Raw genomic sequence first — 15,215 nt, forward strand, 5'->3', positions numbered from 1 at the left:
AGCACTAATGATAACGATTATCATGTAAATTATTAAGTCTATATGGTGCACCGACTAAAGCTCAAATCTAAAAAATTATCGTGGACCTAAATTCTAGGATAAAGTCCTGGATCTAAGTAACCTAAGCTCTAGGTCAATACCTTAAACATAGATGGTGGGTTAGGTTTGACCAAAGTGTAGAAACTCAAAATTCATGGTAGCTCATGGTAGCTATTATCATGGCTAGAATCATTATAGTTATGAATATTAGCATTGGAAAACATTTATCATTGTCCTTATGGAATTAGTGAAATACTTGTTTATATAATTATTAGTATTAATCTTTATTATATAGTAAATATTCTATTATTACTTGTATTATTTAAGGGACTACTAGTAATTATAAAAGTATTAGATGATGTCAGTGCGTTTAAACATAAACTTATGGACCGTCATCATTAATATGGATGGGTAGTACTCCTATCATGAATATTAATTGGCCCATCGTACAAAAATAATAATAATAATAATAATAATAATAATTTAAGATTCAAGTCCTAGAATCTAAGGCCTATGGCTAAACTCTAGCATGAGGCTCTAAGTCTATACTAAAACCCCAAAAAGTAATCCGAACCCTAAGTCATGGTCTTAACCATAGGGAACGTATAAAACCTGTATCTGACCATATAATTTTACAATTCATGGTAGGATGAATTTTAAGGCACACGTGCTTCTTAGCAACATTAGAAGGCGATCTGAAGTATAAGGTGATGATTCTTTCCCTTGAGCTTTCCATCTTCTCATTAGCTTAAGTTATAGTTTTTATTAAAAATTATAATTGATATCTTTCTTTTATAATCACATGTGTTAGCTGGCGGAAATTGAATTACTATATTGCTTGCTTAATGTTCATCCTGTATATTTGTTCATGCTTGTGGATTATTCGTGTATTGCTTATGGACTTTAAACTGGTACATTAGTGGGAAACCCCCACCTATAAATGTACACCCATACTTAGGATGTAACCCGACTGGTTGTGATTAAAATGGACCTTCGATTTAGTGGTTATTGATTGGTGGTCTAAATGGATCATTAATGTGGGCCTACCATCCAGGGTTGTTGAGTCCAATAGTTTTCAAGGATGGTCTTTTATCGCATGGTTTTGATACTCGCCCTATGAGGCCTATTTTGATAATTGCCCTATGTGGCTTGTTTGATATCGCCCTATGTGGCTTTGTTCTGGTATTTTTTTATATATGGGTTCAATGTTTTATACCGTGCAACTACGCGATGGTAAGCCCCATATACTATAATATGATTGGTCACTAGTCGATGGGTTTCCATGAAACATCCTAAGATGGTAGCCTCATGAGCCGGGGATGGTAGTAATGGGACACTATGCCCGAGCTGTCGGCCTACGCTGGGCCATGTGCTCCCCGTAGTGACCTTTGAGCTTATCTAAATTGGCTGGTTGTAAATGGACTAATAATGACTTGGCTAATCATGCATGGCATACTACGACGGCTTGGATCATTATGCCATGCGATTACGCTGCGAGTTGCGCTAATAACCAGCCGATCGATTTATGATGATGACTTGGATCACTCATGCCCATACGATTACGCTGCGTGTTGCGCTGATGACCACTCACATCTTTGGGTGATGACCCCATTGCCTGTCTGGATGTTTTTCCTGGAGCTCCGACCGTCCGGATGATTTACCCGGGTCGATGATTGCATTCATGCATCCATGCACCTAATAAGACTGCATTTACTCTGTTTTGGTTGTTTGGAGGTTTTATACTATCTCTTACCTAATGCGGTGGTGTGTAATCTTGAGGGGAATTTACACTAAGTTGGCCACTTATCCATTAAATATACAACCATACAGGAGTACAGGTGGCTTTAGTGATATATATGTTCAGACTTGATGAGGAACAAGGTACGATTGCCAGAGATGCATGGTTGTATTTACTTGGAGGAGCTGCGTGATCTTGCGGCTTATATTTATATGCTTTCTATTATTTTTCATGTATTAGATTATGTCATTGTTGTATTTGTTAAATTCAGAGACATTGATTTGTATAAGTCATTATAGGTAGCTTCTTGTAAATTTGAATGATAATGAAATTTTCCTTTATGTCGATTTGTCCACACTACGCTCATTTGCTTACTCTGATGAAGGAAAAAAAAATGTACACTCGAATTTGACCATCCTTTAAGGTTAACACTCAGGTTTTTGGGAAACGGGTCATATACTCGGGTCCTGAAAATCGGGGCTTTACAACGTTTCCTACATCAAATTCAAAGAAATTAATGTAAATCATACAATTAATCCTATAAAACTTAAGTTGGGAAGCATGGTTTGTTTCTTACCTCTCAATCGAGAGTGAGATGGATTTGGCAAAGGACAACGATTGAGGCTACGACTTGATTAAAGGAAATCCATCAGGAATGCTCCAAGATTTCCTTCACAACATCTCCCTCTCTCTCCCCCTTTCTTTCTAAGGAAAAATTCGTATGAAAGTGAGATGGTGAAAATGAGGGGTTATTTATAGTGCCAGAATGTGCACAAATAGCCTTGGTGACCCTTTTCCAATAAACTTGCCCTGGGGAGGTTGTTTTCGATTTATAAGGTCCTTTCGGGGGCCCACTGGCTCATCCGTGTCAGGGGAAAGGTGACCCACTATAGGATCTATGTTTGGACACAACCGGGCGGCAATCAGATACTCCAATTAGCCGTGGGGACCCCACTTATAATGGACGGTCATCGATGATTGATCGGGACAGCGTCTATATGAATATGTGTGGGGAAATATTCTTAACTTACACATCGAGTTTAGTTGAAACACAACGATCGGAAAGTCACAACTTCGCAAAAGAGCAGAGAACCCAATTCACTTAAATTTCAGGTCTCTGCCTAGGGCATTTGCACATCCCATGTACCCGGCCTTCGACCCAAGTTGAGTGATTCTAGGCATTATCTGGATCGACATCCGCGAAGGACGTCAAGCCCAGTAAGACGGTTGTTATTCTATAGTTTCAAGTTTAGCGGGCCACTAACGTGCAATCTATATCTAATCTGGTGAATTTGGGCATTTTCGAGATGAATTGGGCAGCGAGATTTCTCATGCATGATGATTGGGGTTCGGATTAACTAAATTCATAGTATGGCTTACTCACAATTAGTGGAAATGGTAACTCGGCTCTAATCAACTTAATCAAGGTCAATAATTCAACTATACTCGAAGCTATTTGTATTAATTTAATTAAATAGGATGATTCCTATTATGATTAGAAGCAATTCCTAAGAAGACATCGAATACAAAAACTCTAAGATGAAAAAGATATGCGCGGTTCATCGGCGACGTGTAGTTGTAGAAATTTTCAGTTTCAATAGGTCTATTTCATATAATAATTTTGTTACTTTTAATTATTAAATTATTTTTGTTATTTTTCTAGTAGTTTATCATCAAGTATCATTTATCTCTACCAAAATTCATTACATTTCGAGTTATAAAAAAATTCTAAAACTTCTAGGAGTACCAGCTGCCTAAAACTAATGATTTTAGTACAGTTTCTAAAAAGTCATAAAATTAACCTCCTTTAGTTTTTATTTTTATTTTTATTTATTTTTCCATGAAATTAGACTCATCGAGCTTCAATTTGGTTTTTGAATTACCTCAATCGGAGTTGTAAAAAAAATATATATATGACTTTTTGAAGTCAGTACACTAAAACTATTAAAATCCAAAAATGCAGAATATTGTTGAACAGAGTTACTCAGTTGTACTGAGTCCCACTCGGTGCAAATGAACCCTGCTGTCTGGATTTTCTACCGAGCAGTGTTGCCCTAGTTTGCTCGGTGCAACTGAACCTTGCTGTCCATATTCTTCAAAATTCTCAAATTTCACTCAGTCGGTCAGTTTTTGTGGATCCAAGGTCACTCCTTTTGGCCTCAAATATGTGTGAATACACACATGGACAAGCACTCAAGTCCAGAAATCAAATGTACTGCCCAACGACATCCAATTCCCAACTGGCAAAAATCTGGTGCGTCACACCCCCTTCATTCAATCTACTTTGTTTTCTGACTTCTTTCCTAGACTCTGCTAGAACTTTACGCGACCGCGCAATAGAGCCCTTTTGTGCGACCGTGCTACTAATCTGCATTGTGTGATCGCAAAACAGACCTCCGCTTTGGCAGAAACTTGCCCAAATACCTAGACTCTGCCGGAATTCCATCTTGCTTTTTTTTTTTTTCCTTTCTACTCTGATCTCATGGCAAAGAGAAAGAGAACTTCCAATGCTTGCCAAGAACCTTATACTCCTACTCACCAATCTTATAAGAGCCAGAGGTCGGAATCCAAAAAAATTCAATCCCCCCAAACCGACGATCGTCCTAAAAAAATGGTCAAAACTACAATCAAGTATCCTTCTCTTTTCAAAGAGTTGAGTGCCAACAATAATTTTTTTCGAAAGAATATCACATCTGGCTACCCCCCATCCACCAGGCTATAATAATGGGGGATATAGAAAGGCCTCCATGAGAGGGTCGAGAGATAATTGGGAGAACTGGTTGAAGGCCACTGCAAATCTGTGAACGGATAATTCTAGATCGTCCAATAGAGAATCCACTCCACCTTCCTCTTTCATGAAAAAGAAGAGCTCGAAGAGCAAAGGGAAATAACTCCAATAAAAGATCAAAGAGTTTACCAAAAAAACATCTTTAGAATGCCTAGGGCAGGGTGAAGGTCCACCAGGAGATGATCAAATTCAACAGTCCTTTTAAGGACAAGATTGTTAGAGTTGGTGCCCTGAAAAACCAATGTGGACCCTTATTCGCTGGCCATGGGGATGTACTATGATCAATCTCAGCCATTGATGTTAATGACCATGAGTCCTCTTCGACTTATATCTTGTACCTTAGATAAATCTAGTGTATCTTAATCTTATATTTTGTGAGTTGTGTGAAGAGTGCGTAGTATATTCTTTAGTCCTTGTAAACTTAAGATTGGACATTGTAGTCACTAAACAGAGAGAGTTATGTTCCATGAATCTCAATATCCAGATGAGCCATGACCAAGACAAATGCTTGGGACATTTGTGGAAATCATTCATGGAGATGTACTATCATTGTATATGAGGGGATTAACTTGGGTCATGATAAAATGTCTCACCATTGGGAGCCAATTTAGTGTTAGTTGTACCTATAGCCCTTACTCTAAATTGGAGTCTACTTGAACTAAAAAAAAACTTTTAAACATGTTTTATGTGGGCCACATCTCTAATAGCAGCACGCGGCCCAATCAAATCCTGCCACATCATGTCAACACCAACGAAAGTGGTGGTAGAGTAACCATGCAATTTGCGTCCATTAGCAACACACCCTCATAATACCTTCCCAGGATCAGGTTCTACACTGCAGCATTGTTACTTTGGTGCTCATACCATGGCATCACCATCAGAGCAAGCATTAACAAATTATGCTACATAGGCACCGAAAAGCCTTATGGCAACAATATCAAATGTAGCTGCTAGGTGGGCATCTAATATTACAGGGTCGGGTTACTACGGCTATGAAGGGCTATAAATAGGCCATGCTAAGTTGTTTGGGCCCGTGTTTTGAGCTGATCTCACCAGGTGCTTATTCAAAAATTTGAAGCGCAGACCTAGCTATTGGCCATACAATAGATTGTTGTTATGCTTGTAGAGGGTTTTGTGTGTGTGCCTGTGCGTGCGCAGGCATTTTGTCATTTACATGTTTCTTTTCTACCATTCCTCTCCACTCAATCACATGGGATTAATTCTTCATCTTTTTACGCCCCTGTCAATCATCTTCTCTTTAAACCACTCTCCTTTACACTTAATAGATAAATCCATCACCTTGGAAGGCACATCTAAAGTGGACCAGTGTTTTAAATAGGTTATAATATGTAGCATGTAACTTACACTACATACCATAGCTACACCCTACCCCTATGTAGCTCATGAAAATAGTTTGAGTTTTGCATACTTTACATGCTACTAACCTACACTACATAGCTTACACTAAAAGTTGTTTTCAATGAAATATTAAAATCAATTAATATTTTCAATGATTTTGAACTTTTTTCCAATAAAAATTAGATAAATTTTTAGTTGATTTTAGTAAAATAATACAAGTAGCATTCATAGTAATGGTATCGTTACATGTGTTGTTGGCTGAAAATATGAAAACGTGTATTGATATTGCTGATACCTATAAATGTATTGTTGACTGAGAGAAATAATGGATAACATGGAAAAAATGGTAGAATTTTTCAATGAAACTTCAACATATGCTACAATACACATTTACAGATTTAAGAATCAAATAATTGCAAAATGGGCACATACATAATACATTTTACTTTAACCCCGTCTCAGGGAAACATGGGGAAATGACGGAATTTCTCAATTATACGACGGCATTTGCCATATATATATATATATATATATATATAGAGAGAGAGAGAGAGAGAGAGAGAGAGAGAGAGAGAGAGAGAGAGAGAGAGAGAGAGAGAGAGAGAGAGAAACATATATGATAAATTTCCCTTCAATGGGGGCTAAATGCATGTATCACTAACTTAGGGAAACATGAGGAAAATGGTGTATCCATGCATGTACACACATACATACATAAACACACATGCATGATACATCCAACCATTCAAGCACGCAAACAATGATATATACATATATACACACATGCATGATCCATCCATCCATACATGCATACATCCAACTTGATCTATTCATCCATCCATGCATGCATGTATGCATACATCAATCCATGATCCATGATTCATCTATGCATGCATATACATCCAGAAAAAAAATTTGAAATGATTATTTATTTATTTATTACAAATAGAGTTTTGGCAATATTGATACTTTGGCGATACAAGCAACATCTGGAAGTTATACAATAAAAAATACCCTGATACATTGACAATATTGACACATTAGCAATATTTTGTGACAATAGTGATGATATATCAACGACAATTGAAATTTTTTATACTACTAGTGTTATCAGTATCACCAAGATAGCGATACCCAATGTTGTTGAAATCCTACGATTTACGTTTTGAGTTGAATCTTAAACAAAACGATTTGAATCCCAACTTTAAATTCCTTTTTATATGAATCCTACAATTTTATAACTTGAATATTATGATTTATGATTCAAAGTAAATTTGTTCTCTTCTATTTTAAGCTTTATTAGGCTTTCATTGTATGTTTTTAAATTGGTGGGAGCTTTAAGAATCATTTAGCAAAAACTTATAAAAAAAAAAAAGAAAAAAAAAAAAAAAGGAGTTGTTTAGAAAAGGTAAATTATTTTATTCTATTCTTTACAAGAGATTAAATGATTTATATTCTCTTCAACGTTAAATTGTTGAGCTTGTTGAGCTTTTTCTTTATGATTTCTTACTTCTTAACAGGTTGAAACACTAAACTGATGTATGACTTATTTGCAATGTTCTTATGGATGGTTAAGATCATCTTGACTTTATGTATCATGGGATGATGGCTAGAAATCAAAGTATCCTTTTTCATCAGTCTACAGAATCACATGTTGCTTTTCCGATTCTACATTCAAGGTAACAAGAACATAAATTATTAAAGGATCCTTGTATGGTTTTCAAGGAAATTCTCTTGAAACACACGCGCACACACAAAAAGTTTAAAAAAAAAAAAAAAAAGAGGGAAAGATAAGAATCCTTTAACACAATCATGACATGGCATTACTTGATGCATATTGATGGCAAAAAGATGATCATTGAGTTTTATTTATTTATTTATTTATATTTTTCATATTTTTTTTTTTTCAAAATTTTAAGAAAGTCATAAAAAAAAAATCTTACAATTTAAAATACAATTTGTTCTTCGATTCGAGTTAACCCCTATTATGATTTGCGTTATGAGGATGATTTTGACAACATTGGCAACAATAATAATATCACCGACACCCGAAACAATGAATCCGAGTAACAATGCTAAATCAGCTCCTTTACCTCTTCTTTATCTTTATACTTAATCCTCACCGTATTTTTCCTATCATTTTAAGTTGTCTAGTTGCAGCAAAGATCATGAAATTTCATTATTAATTAATAATATGGTGCAAAATATCATGAAATTTCATGATATTTGGTGCAACAAAGCACAACCTTAATTAAAGATCTAGAAGCAACGTGTAGGTTACACTACATGCTCTATAGCTTACGCCTCACACTTTAAAGGGGAGAATGCTATTCGCTATTTAAATCACTAATCTGGACATAAAAATAAAAGATCAGCCACACATTAATGACCAACAAATATCCTCATTGAAAAATTGCTTCCAGATGGATCTGATATAAAATCATAATTACAGATCTGATCCCATAGGTCCCAAAAAAAAAGAAAAAAAAGAGGCAACACGTGAAAATGAATAGAATAGACAGCCGGTAATTTAACTTAATGAAAAAAGAGGAAAAAAAATGAGATATACTCTGATTAACAATTGTAATGCCAAAAATTTCCTCAGGGCCCTTCTACACTACCTAAAATAGCTAACTACTTCCGGGACTTCTGGTTATATATACTTAGCAGGTGCTGTTGGACAGGAGCTTCTCTTCAAACTGCATTGGGTTATTACTTTTATTATCAAATGAGGATTCCAAGGCAGCAGTCAGTGTTATACTAGGAAATGGGCAAGCCTTTTGTGCTCTCTATCCTCCCAGTGTTTTCTGCTTGTACCCATACTTATGCCTCTCCAATATCTTCTCCTTTGTCTTCCGCTTCTTGTCCATCTTCTGCCTATACCTCTCCTCTCTTTCCCTCTCATAAACCCCTTGCCAATGCACTTCTCCAGTAAGTGGCCACAGCCATCTGTTGTTTGGTTGATGGTCTTCGTCGTCCGCTTCCTCAGCAAGGTCCTCGTCCATGCTCTTCAACAGCGTAAAGTTGAAGTACCTTACCCACATTAGCCCCTTGCGCCCCTCAATAGGGTGTTGTTCTTCAATCAATCCAGAGTTTGGGTCGATGTAAACCATCTTGCGAGCACTGTGGTATGCCCAGACATTGACTAGGAGTTCCAACATCCGGCAGTAACAATGTTTTTCCTACAATTGAAAATCAGGTCAGAAAAAAGAAGAAGAGAGCACATAATCAAAACATTTTCCTATGGAAGACATTGAATCTTTTCACTTCAGTTACCAGTGACTCCAAATGTTGATTCTGAGGGACTTTCCATGAATGGGCTATGTGCAAAAACTAACACTGACTGGACAATACAAACCCTCCATCTGGAGGATTTCTTAGAAAAAGTGGATGGGTAATGGAACTTTCGTTGACTGTTTACTTTTACCATCTACTAACCTTCCTCTATTCTTCAAAACAGGGTTAGGATTGTTGAATCTGTGAGAGTTTTGGGCTCTGGTCCATCTAGTGGGGAAGCGGATTGTGTCCTGCCCCTGCCTGGACTGACTCGGTCCAGGCAGGGGCTCCGTGGGGCCCATCATGATGTATGTGTTTTATCCACGCCATCCATCCATTTTGTCCTGCCCAAAAATGAGGCGGATCCAAACTGGACCACACAGTGGCTATTGAAAGCCCACCACTAAAAACTTCTTGGGAGCAGCAGAAGTTTCGATCAAGTTGGTATTTTGCTGCCTCAAGTGGACCACACCACAAGAAGCAGAGGTGATAATGACGCTGACTGTTGAAACCTTCCTAGGGCCCAACGCAATATTTATTTGCCATTCAATCTGTTCATGAGGTCGCATAGACCTGGATGAAGGGAAAATAAAAATATCAGCTTGATCAAAACTTCTGCGGCTCCCAAGAAGTTTTTAATGGTGGGCATTCAATCCCCACTGTGTGGTCCACTTGAACCTTGGATTGGCTCATAGCCTAAAATGATATGGAAAAATGGATGGATGGCGTTGATAAAACCCACACATCACGGTGGGCCCCATGGAGCCCCTGACTGGACTGAGTCCATCCTGGCAGGGGCAGGATGCAATCTGTGTCCATCAAATGGGGCCTGGTGGTTATTGTGCATGTGCTATGCATACAAAAATCATGGATTGTGTTCATCACCACATAGTATCTCTCTCCTTCTAACCAGAAAAAGATGCAATGTTTAGGTCAGGCAGCCTACCTGCAACTTAGAAGATCCTAACAAACATGCTTTTGTACTGCTCAAATTGTGATTTAATCCATCAAGTGAATCAATGAATATCCTGCAATTCAGCAAAAGGGCCATCAATTGTACAACCTTGAGAAAAGATGTGAATTTGCAGAATTCTTGGACTCTTACCTTGAGAACATTACGAATTCTAGGAAGGATGGTGTTGGCATTGCCCAGCTGTGCAGTGCAGACCAGAGATGACCATCATCAGGCATAGGGGGGAGAGCTGCTATTTCCAATGGTAAACTATACATCTGTCGCAAAGTTTTCTCAAATACAGCTCTGCAAGCATTTGGAAGCCAGGTGAAACCATGCAAATCCCGCCTTTGGAGAGTAAAATGAGTGTTTCAAAAGCACCATGCAAAAGCCACTGTAAGCTTTGATTGCCCCACAATTATGGGACAGCTGAATAGTGCATAAGCAGCACCCCCACTATGAAGATCACTCACCCCAAAAATCAGGCTGGTCCACCAGGTGGGTTGCCCTTGTACGAACTGAATGACAGCTTCAAAATCCTCATTACAAGTATTTCCTATCAAAGGTGGACCGGCCTTATTTTTCACCATGCCATCTTCATGCTGGGGTCCACCTTGTGCACCACTCAGATGTCCAAAACACATGCCAGGTTGGCATGTGTGCCACATGTAAAGAGCGCATGTGGGCTAGCAGATCTCTTCAAAACAAAATTTGCAATGGAATAGAAACTTTGAAAACATAGGTGGTCTGGTGAGGTCTCATACGGCCCAATCAGGTAGCCATTCAAGAAAGCAACAAAGAAGAAGTAAACACAATCCACATAAGGAAAATCACACCGTGAAAACACACTTTCCATGAGAAACTCGGCAAGGAGAAGCATGTAACCAAATATAGCTGAAAGAGGGATGAATCCTCCCTTTCCTAGTTGCAATTATTCAAATAACCAAAACCATAATATCTATTCACCCTTTCCTAGTTGCAATTATTCAAATAAACAAAACCATAATATCTATTCACCCTTTCAAGAGAGAGCTTTTATATGACTCAGATTCACAGCCCTAGACCTTTGATGTGTCCACAAACCTCTTAGCCAATCATACTCTTAACTTGTAATCCCATTACAACACATACACCTCAGGAAGTCTGCCATAACTTATTCAAACAGTATTGAAATAACATGATCTTGGGTTTGTTAGAAAGCTAACACAATAGGCTTTTAAACTGGACCAATTTCACATGGTTTCTATATCTTTTGATGTCCCAATATGTGTGGCAAGATAGGTAAGAGAATTAAAATGTTTGATCTTTACTTTATCTAGACAACTAAAAACTAGGAGAAAATCCATCTAAATGAAACTAGGTTGAGTTGGGAGCCAATCGAGGACTATTCATGTGGGATCCATGATGATGGCCCCTTTTCGCATGATCACAATCATGGTTCTCCATGGTGAAATGCGTGGACCCTGGAGGATGAATGTTGCAGACCCACAAGCATGCGGATGTTGAGATGGATGTGTCAGAAGACTCGGAAAGAAACAAGAATGAAGCCATCAAAGCAACCTGGGAATAACCCAAGTTGGCAATAAAATGATGGAGAGTAGATTAATATGGCTTGGCCATGTGCTAAGAAAATTGGAGACAGCCCCAGTATGGAGGGGGATCCTTGATTAGAATTGAACAACCTAAAATGAGGATGAGAGAAGATCCTGTTAAGGACTTTTAAAATTTAAAAGTTATGAGGGATATGGGTGGTTTAACCCAGTGAAGATAGGACCTTAGGAATATTGGCAAAATAGGACTCATAATGCAGACTGCAATGGTTGTAACAGGGCTATGATGATGAACAAACAGATGGAATGCGCAGGATGCATTTACATTCACGTGGATTTGACATGCTCTTTTTGTGCAGCACTATGCACAACATTTTATTGTGAGAATAAATTAACTCACAGACTCAGGTTCCTTTTAAGTAAAAAGATTCTGAAGAACAATGGTTTAAATTTCAAGATAATTGATAGAACAAGCAACAACTGGTACAAGAGTACACAGCCCTGTCATTGTACCAGCTTCAGTCAAATCAACAGTCATTTCAGCAATTTCACCCGAAATTTGTAGCTCAAGACTAGTACAAGATACGATACACATATAAATAAAACATAAGAGGCTCATGGTCTTCAACTAATATCAGCTAGGTGTAAAACAAACCTGCAATTTCCACCATTTAAGATGTCGCATAGAGACCAAAAGCTAAGATTTACATTCCCTCCTTTATTATCCCTGTCCGTCCGTGCCCAGTAGTAGAAAATATCTCCTTTGGTTTCCAACTGTATGGTTTCTTCTAGCATTTTTTCAGCTTTCTTGGACAAAGAAACCTGTTTCAGGGAAAGATGACACATGAAGAATAAGTACTATTCCAGATTTTTCATAAAAGAGCGGTATTATGAGCTGATTGGAAATTCACTTGTATTGGAACAGGAAATCTTAACATTGAAGATTGGCATCAGATACATGTGCAAAACTAGTATGAAATTTTGAAAAAAAATAAATGGTAACTAATAGATGATTGGAATTACATTCAGAGATGCAAAACAGGTAAATTACTAGAAAGAAATGTGCTGTACAAAGAATCAAATGAAATGTTGAAGAATAATGGTTGAACTAAAAGAATGCAGCAACCAATGTTGTCAAAATCGTTATCGTATCGCAAATCGTAAAAGGGGTTGAATCGTATCAAATCGCAAATCGTATCATAAATCGTAAGATTTTTTATTATTATTTTTCGATTTTAAAATAAACATATAAAACAATTTTTATTTTTTATTTTTTTTAAAAAAAGTAAATCAGAAAAGATTAAGAATTCATTAATCATCCATTTCCCTTCTACTTGTACCAAAAAGGTAATACGTATCATGATATTATCAATTAAGAAAATGTATATGGTATATATATAATGACATTAAAGGATTCTTGTCTTTTTCATTTGTTTTCTTTTGTTGTCTTTTGAAAACTTTACCTTAAAAAACATACAAGAATCCTTTAATAATTTTGTTCTTTTATACCTTTCTTAAGTGTAGAATCATGTTAGAAAAAATGGCATTCAATTCCATTGTGAATAGTATCTTGATTTCTTTGTTTTGGGTTTTTGAATATCAAAATCCCCAAATCTCATCTTGCCCCTCTCTCTCTCTCTAAATAAAAAATTGAGGATATATTTAATAGGAGAGGCCTCTTTCATGTTTTTATGAGCAAAAGGGTATAAAGAAAGAAGAAAATTAAAATTAAAATTAAAAAATTAAAAAAAAATTTGAATTTTAAAGTAATTTTTAGGCCCATTTATGTAATCTATGATTATCGTATGATTCATACAATTCGATACGATTATCGTACGATTATTTGGGATTTGCGATTTGGGTGTACGATTCAAATTGTAAACCCATACGATACGATATGAATCATATGATTTATATCGTAAATCATACGATTTTGATAAAACTGGCAGCAACAAGTCCAGAATACTGAAATAACAGGAATAGCCTATTTATGCCAATTGCCAAGTTATTAAGTGCACTCTTTTATTACAGTAGCTGTGGTCCGCAGAAAGGACAGTGTTAATCCAGTAGTTTTTGTGGTGGTCTGTGGAGATTTGGTTTCCACTCTGTTTCCATTATGGCACCAAAGCTTAGGAGATGCATCTAGATCTATGATAAAATATTTGGTTTCTACTTAAATTTTAGGGTCTGCCCTGTTCAAGACATCTATTCTTGTATTGGCTGCAAGTTGAGAAATTATTTTGGCCATTGGGCCGAAGTGATGCCACATCTCGTTGTCCATTTTATTTGCTATATTCTAGTAGATCTCTTGTAGGATCATGTTGTTTTGTTATCTTTACAAATGATACTATGATTTTCTTGGCATGTTAAGATTTACATGAAAAATAAGTTGTCTATAACTTCCAGATATTCTATTTTTATTTTTTGGGTTTGTTGAATTGTTTCCCAGTATCATCTGGATTTCATTATCCATTCAGGCAAGGGAATCAAGGAGTTCGCCTATGCAATTTCAAAGAAGAAAAAAAAAGGTCCTATTATACAGCATAAAAGATTTACTCAAGTTCCAGCAAAAACGACTGCATGAAATAGCAAGGAGCTATCATGATATCAAAATTGTAATCAAGTAAAATCTTTTGAAACAGGCAGTCATGTCCCTCTTTCTAAACTACTTGCATAGAAGACAACACATCATCAAACAGCCTGAAAAACTAACTACAATACATACCCTTCTTCCAACAGCACGCCATGATTGGAAGCCAATCCAAGGTATATTGTGAATGCTATCCACCTCCTTTGCAATAGAGAACATACCTCCAATCTCACAAAGAAGATCCTTATAGTATGTATCATTCAAGAATGGAAGGCGGAGCACTGCATCCACGTCATCTGATCTTGATCTTCGTGCTCTTGTAGACTGAAAGTGAAAAGGGGTTATGGTGAGCCACAGCAAAAGCATTCAATAATTTATACTGAGGAGATTTTATAGTCTGATAATGCACTTACTTATACCCTAAACTCAACAGAAGAATCAAATCTTTTTTTTTTTTTTGGTGATGACTGGCACTTCTCGTGTCGCAATAAAGCAAGTAACAAAAAGAAAGTTATCATGTTACAATGTAATGCACACCGCAGACCAAGATCTTTGTGCGAATATATTTAGTGGTTTAATTTGCCCCCATGATGAAGGTATGCTGATATTATTAGCATCCCCAGGTCAGTGATACTGCTGGCATTTAAAAAAATTTCCAAATATCAAATCTTATTGATACAATGATATTTTGAGAAACAAAAGAATACCTCATAAATGTTTCTTTGTATCGACGATACCATCAACAATATCCCCGACACTAGCAATAATATCCTTGATAATAGGAAAACATCCGTAATAGGTGAAAATCGATGGGAAATTTGGGGAAAAAAAAAAATCTCCATTCTTATTGTTCCTTGGGTGATCTTGATCAATCTTGGTTATTATTGAATCAAAGTTTGGACTTCGGAGAGAAATCTCAACTT

At 36.8% G+C, this 15,215-nt stretch overlaps 1 protein-coding gene across 4 annotated transcripts in view; it reads right to left on the reverse strand.

Annotated features, from left to right (window-relative positions):
- Positions 1–8,306: 8,306 nt before the first annotated feature.
- Positions 8,307–15,215, reverse strand: part of LOC131231146 (uncharacterized) — a 135,566-nt gene continuing 128,657 nt past the window's right edge. For 3 of the 4 annotated variants that reach the window (XM_058227244.1, XM_058227243.1, XM_058227245.1), the window contains 5 exons: positions 14,428–14,616; positions 12,358–12,524; positions 10,306–10,458; positions 10,147–10,228; positions 8,307–9,106 (listed from right to left, as the gene is read on the reverse strand). In XM_058227244.1, coding sequence (XP_058083227.1) covers positions 8,714–9,106; positions 10,147–10,228; positions 10,306–10,458; positions 12,358–12,524; positions 14,428–14,616 — 984 coding nt within the window. In that variant the 3' untranslated portion in view covers positions 8,307–8,713. The remainder of the gene's footprint in view (positions 9,107–10,146; positions 10,229–10,305; positions 10,459–12,357; positions 12,525–14,427; positions 14,617–15,215) is intronic. The other variant, XM_058227246.1, reaches the window with a different exon arrangement.

The sequence above is a fragment of the Magnolia sinica genome, chromosome 17, assembly GCF_029962835.1.
Source record: "Magnolia sinica isolate HGM2019 chromosome 17, MsV1, whole genome shotgun sequence".
NCBI classification, from domain to species: domain Eukaryota; kingdom Viridiplantae; phylum Streptophyta; class Magnoliopsida; order Magnoliales; family Magnoliaceae; genus Magnolia; species Magnolia sinica.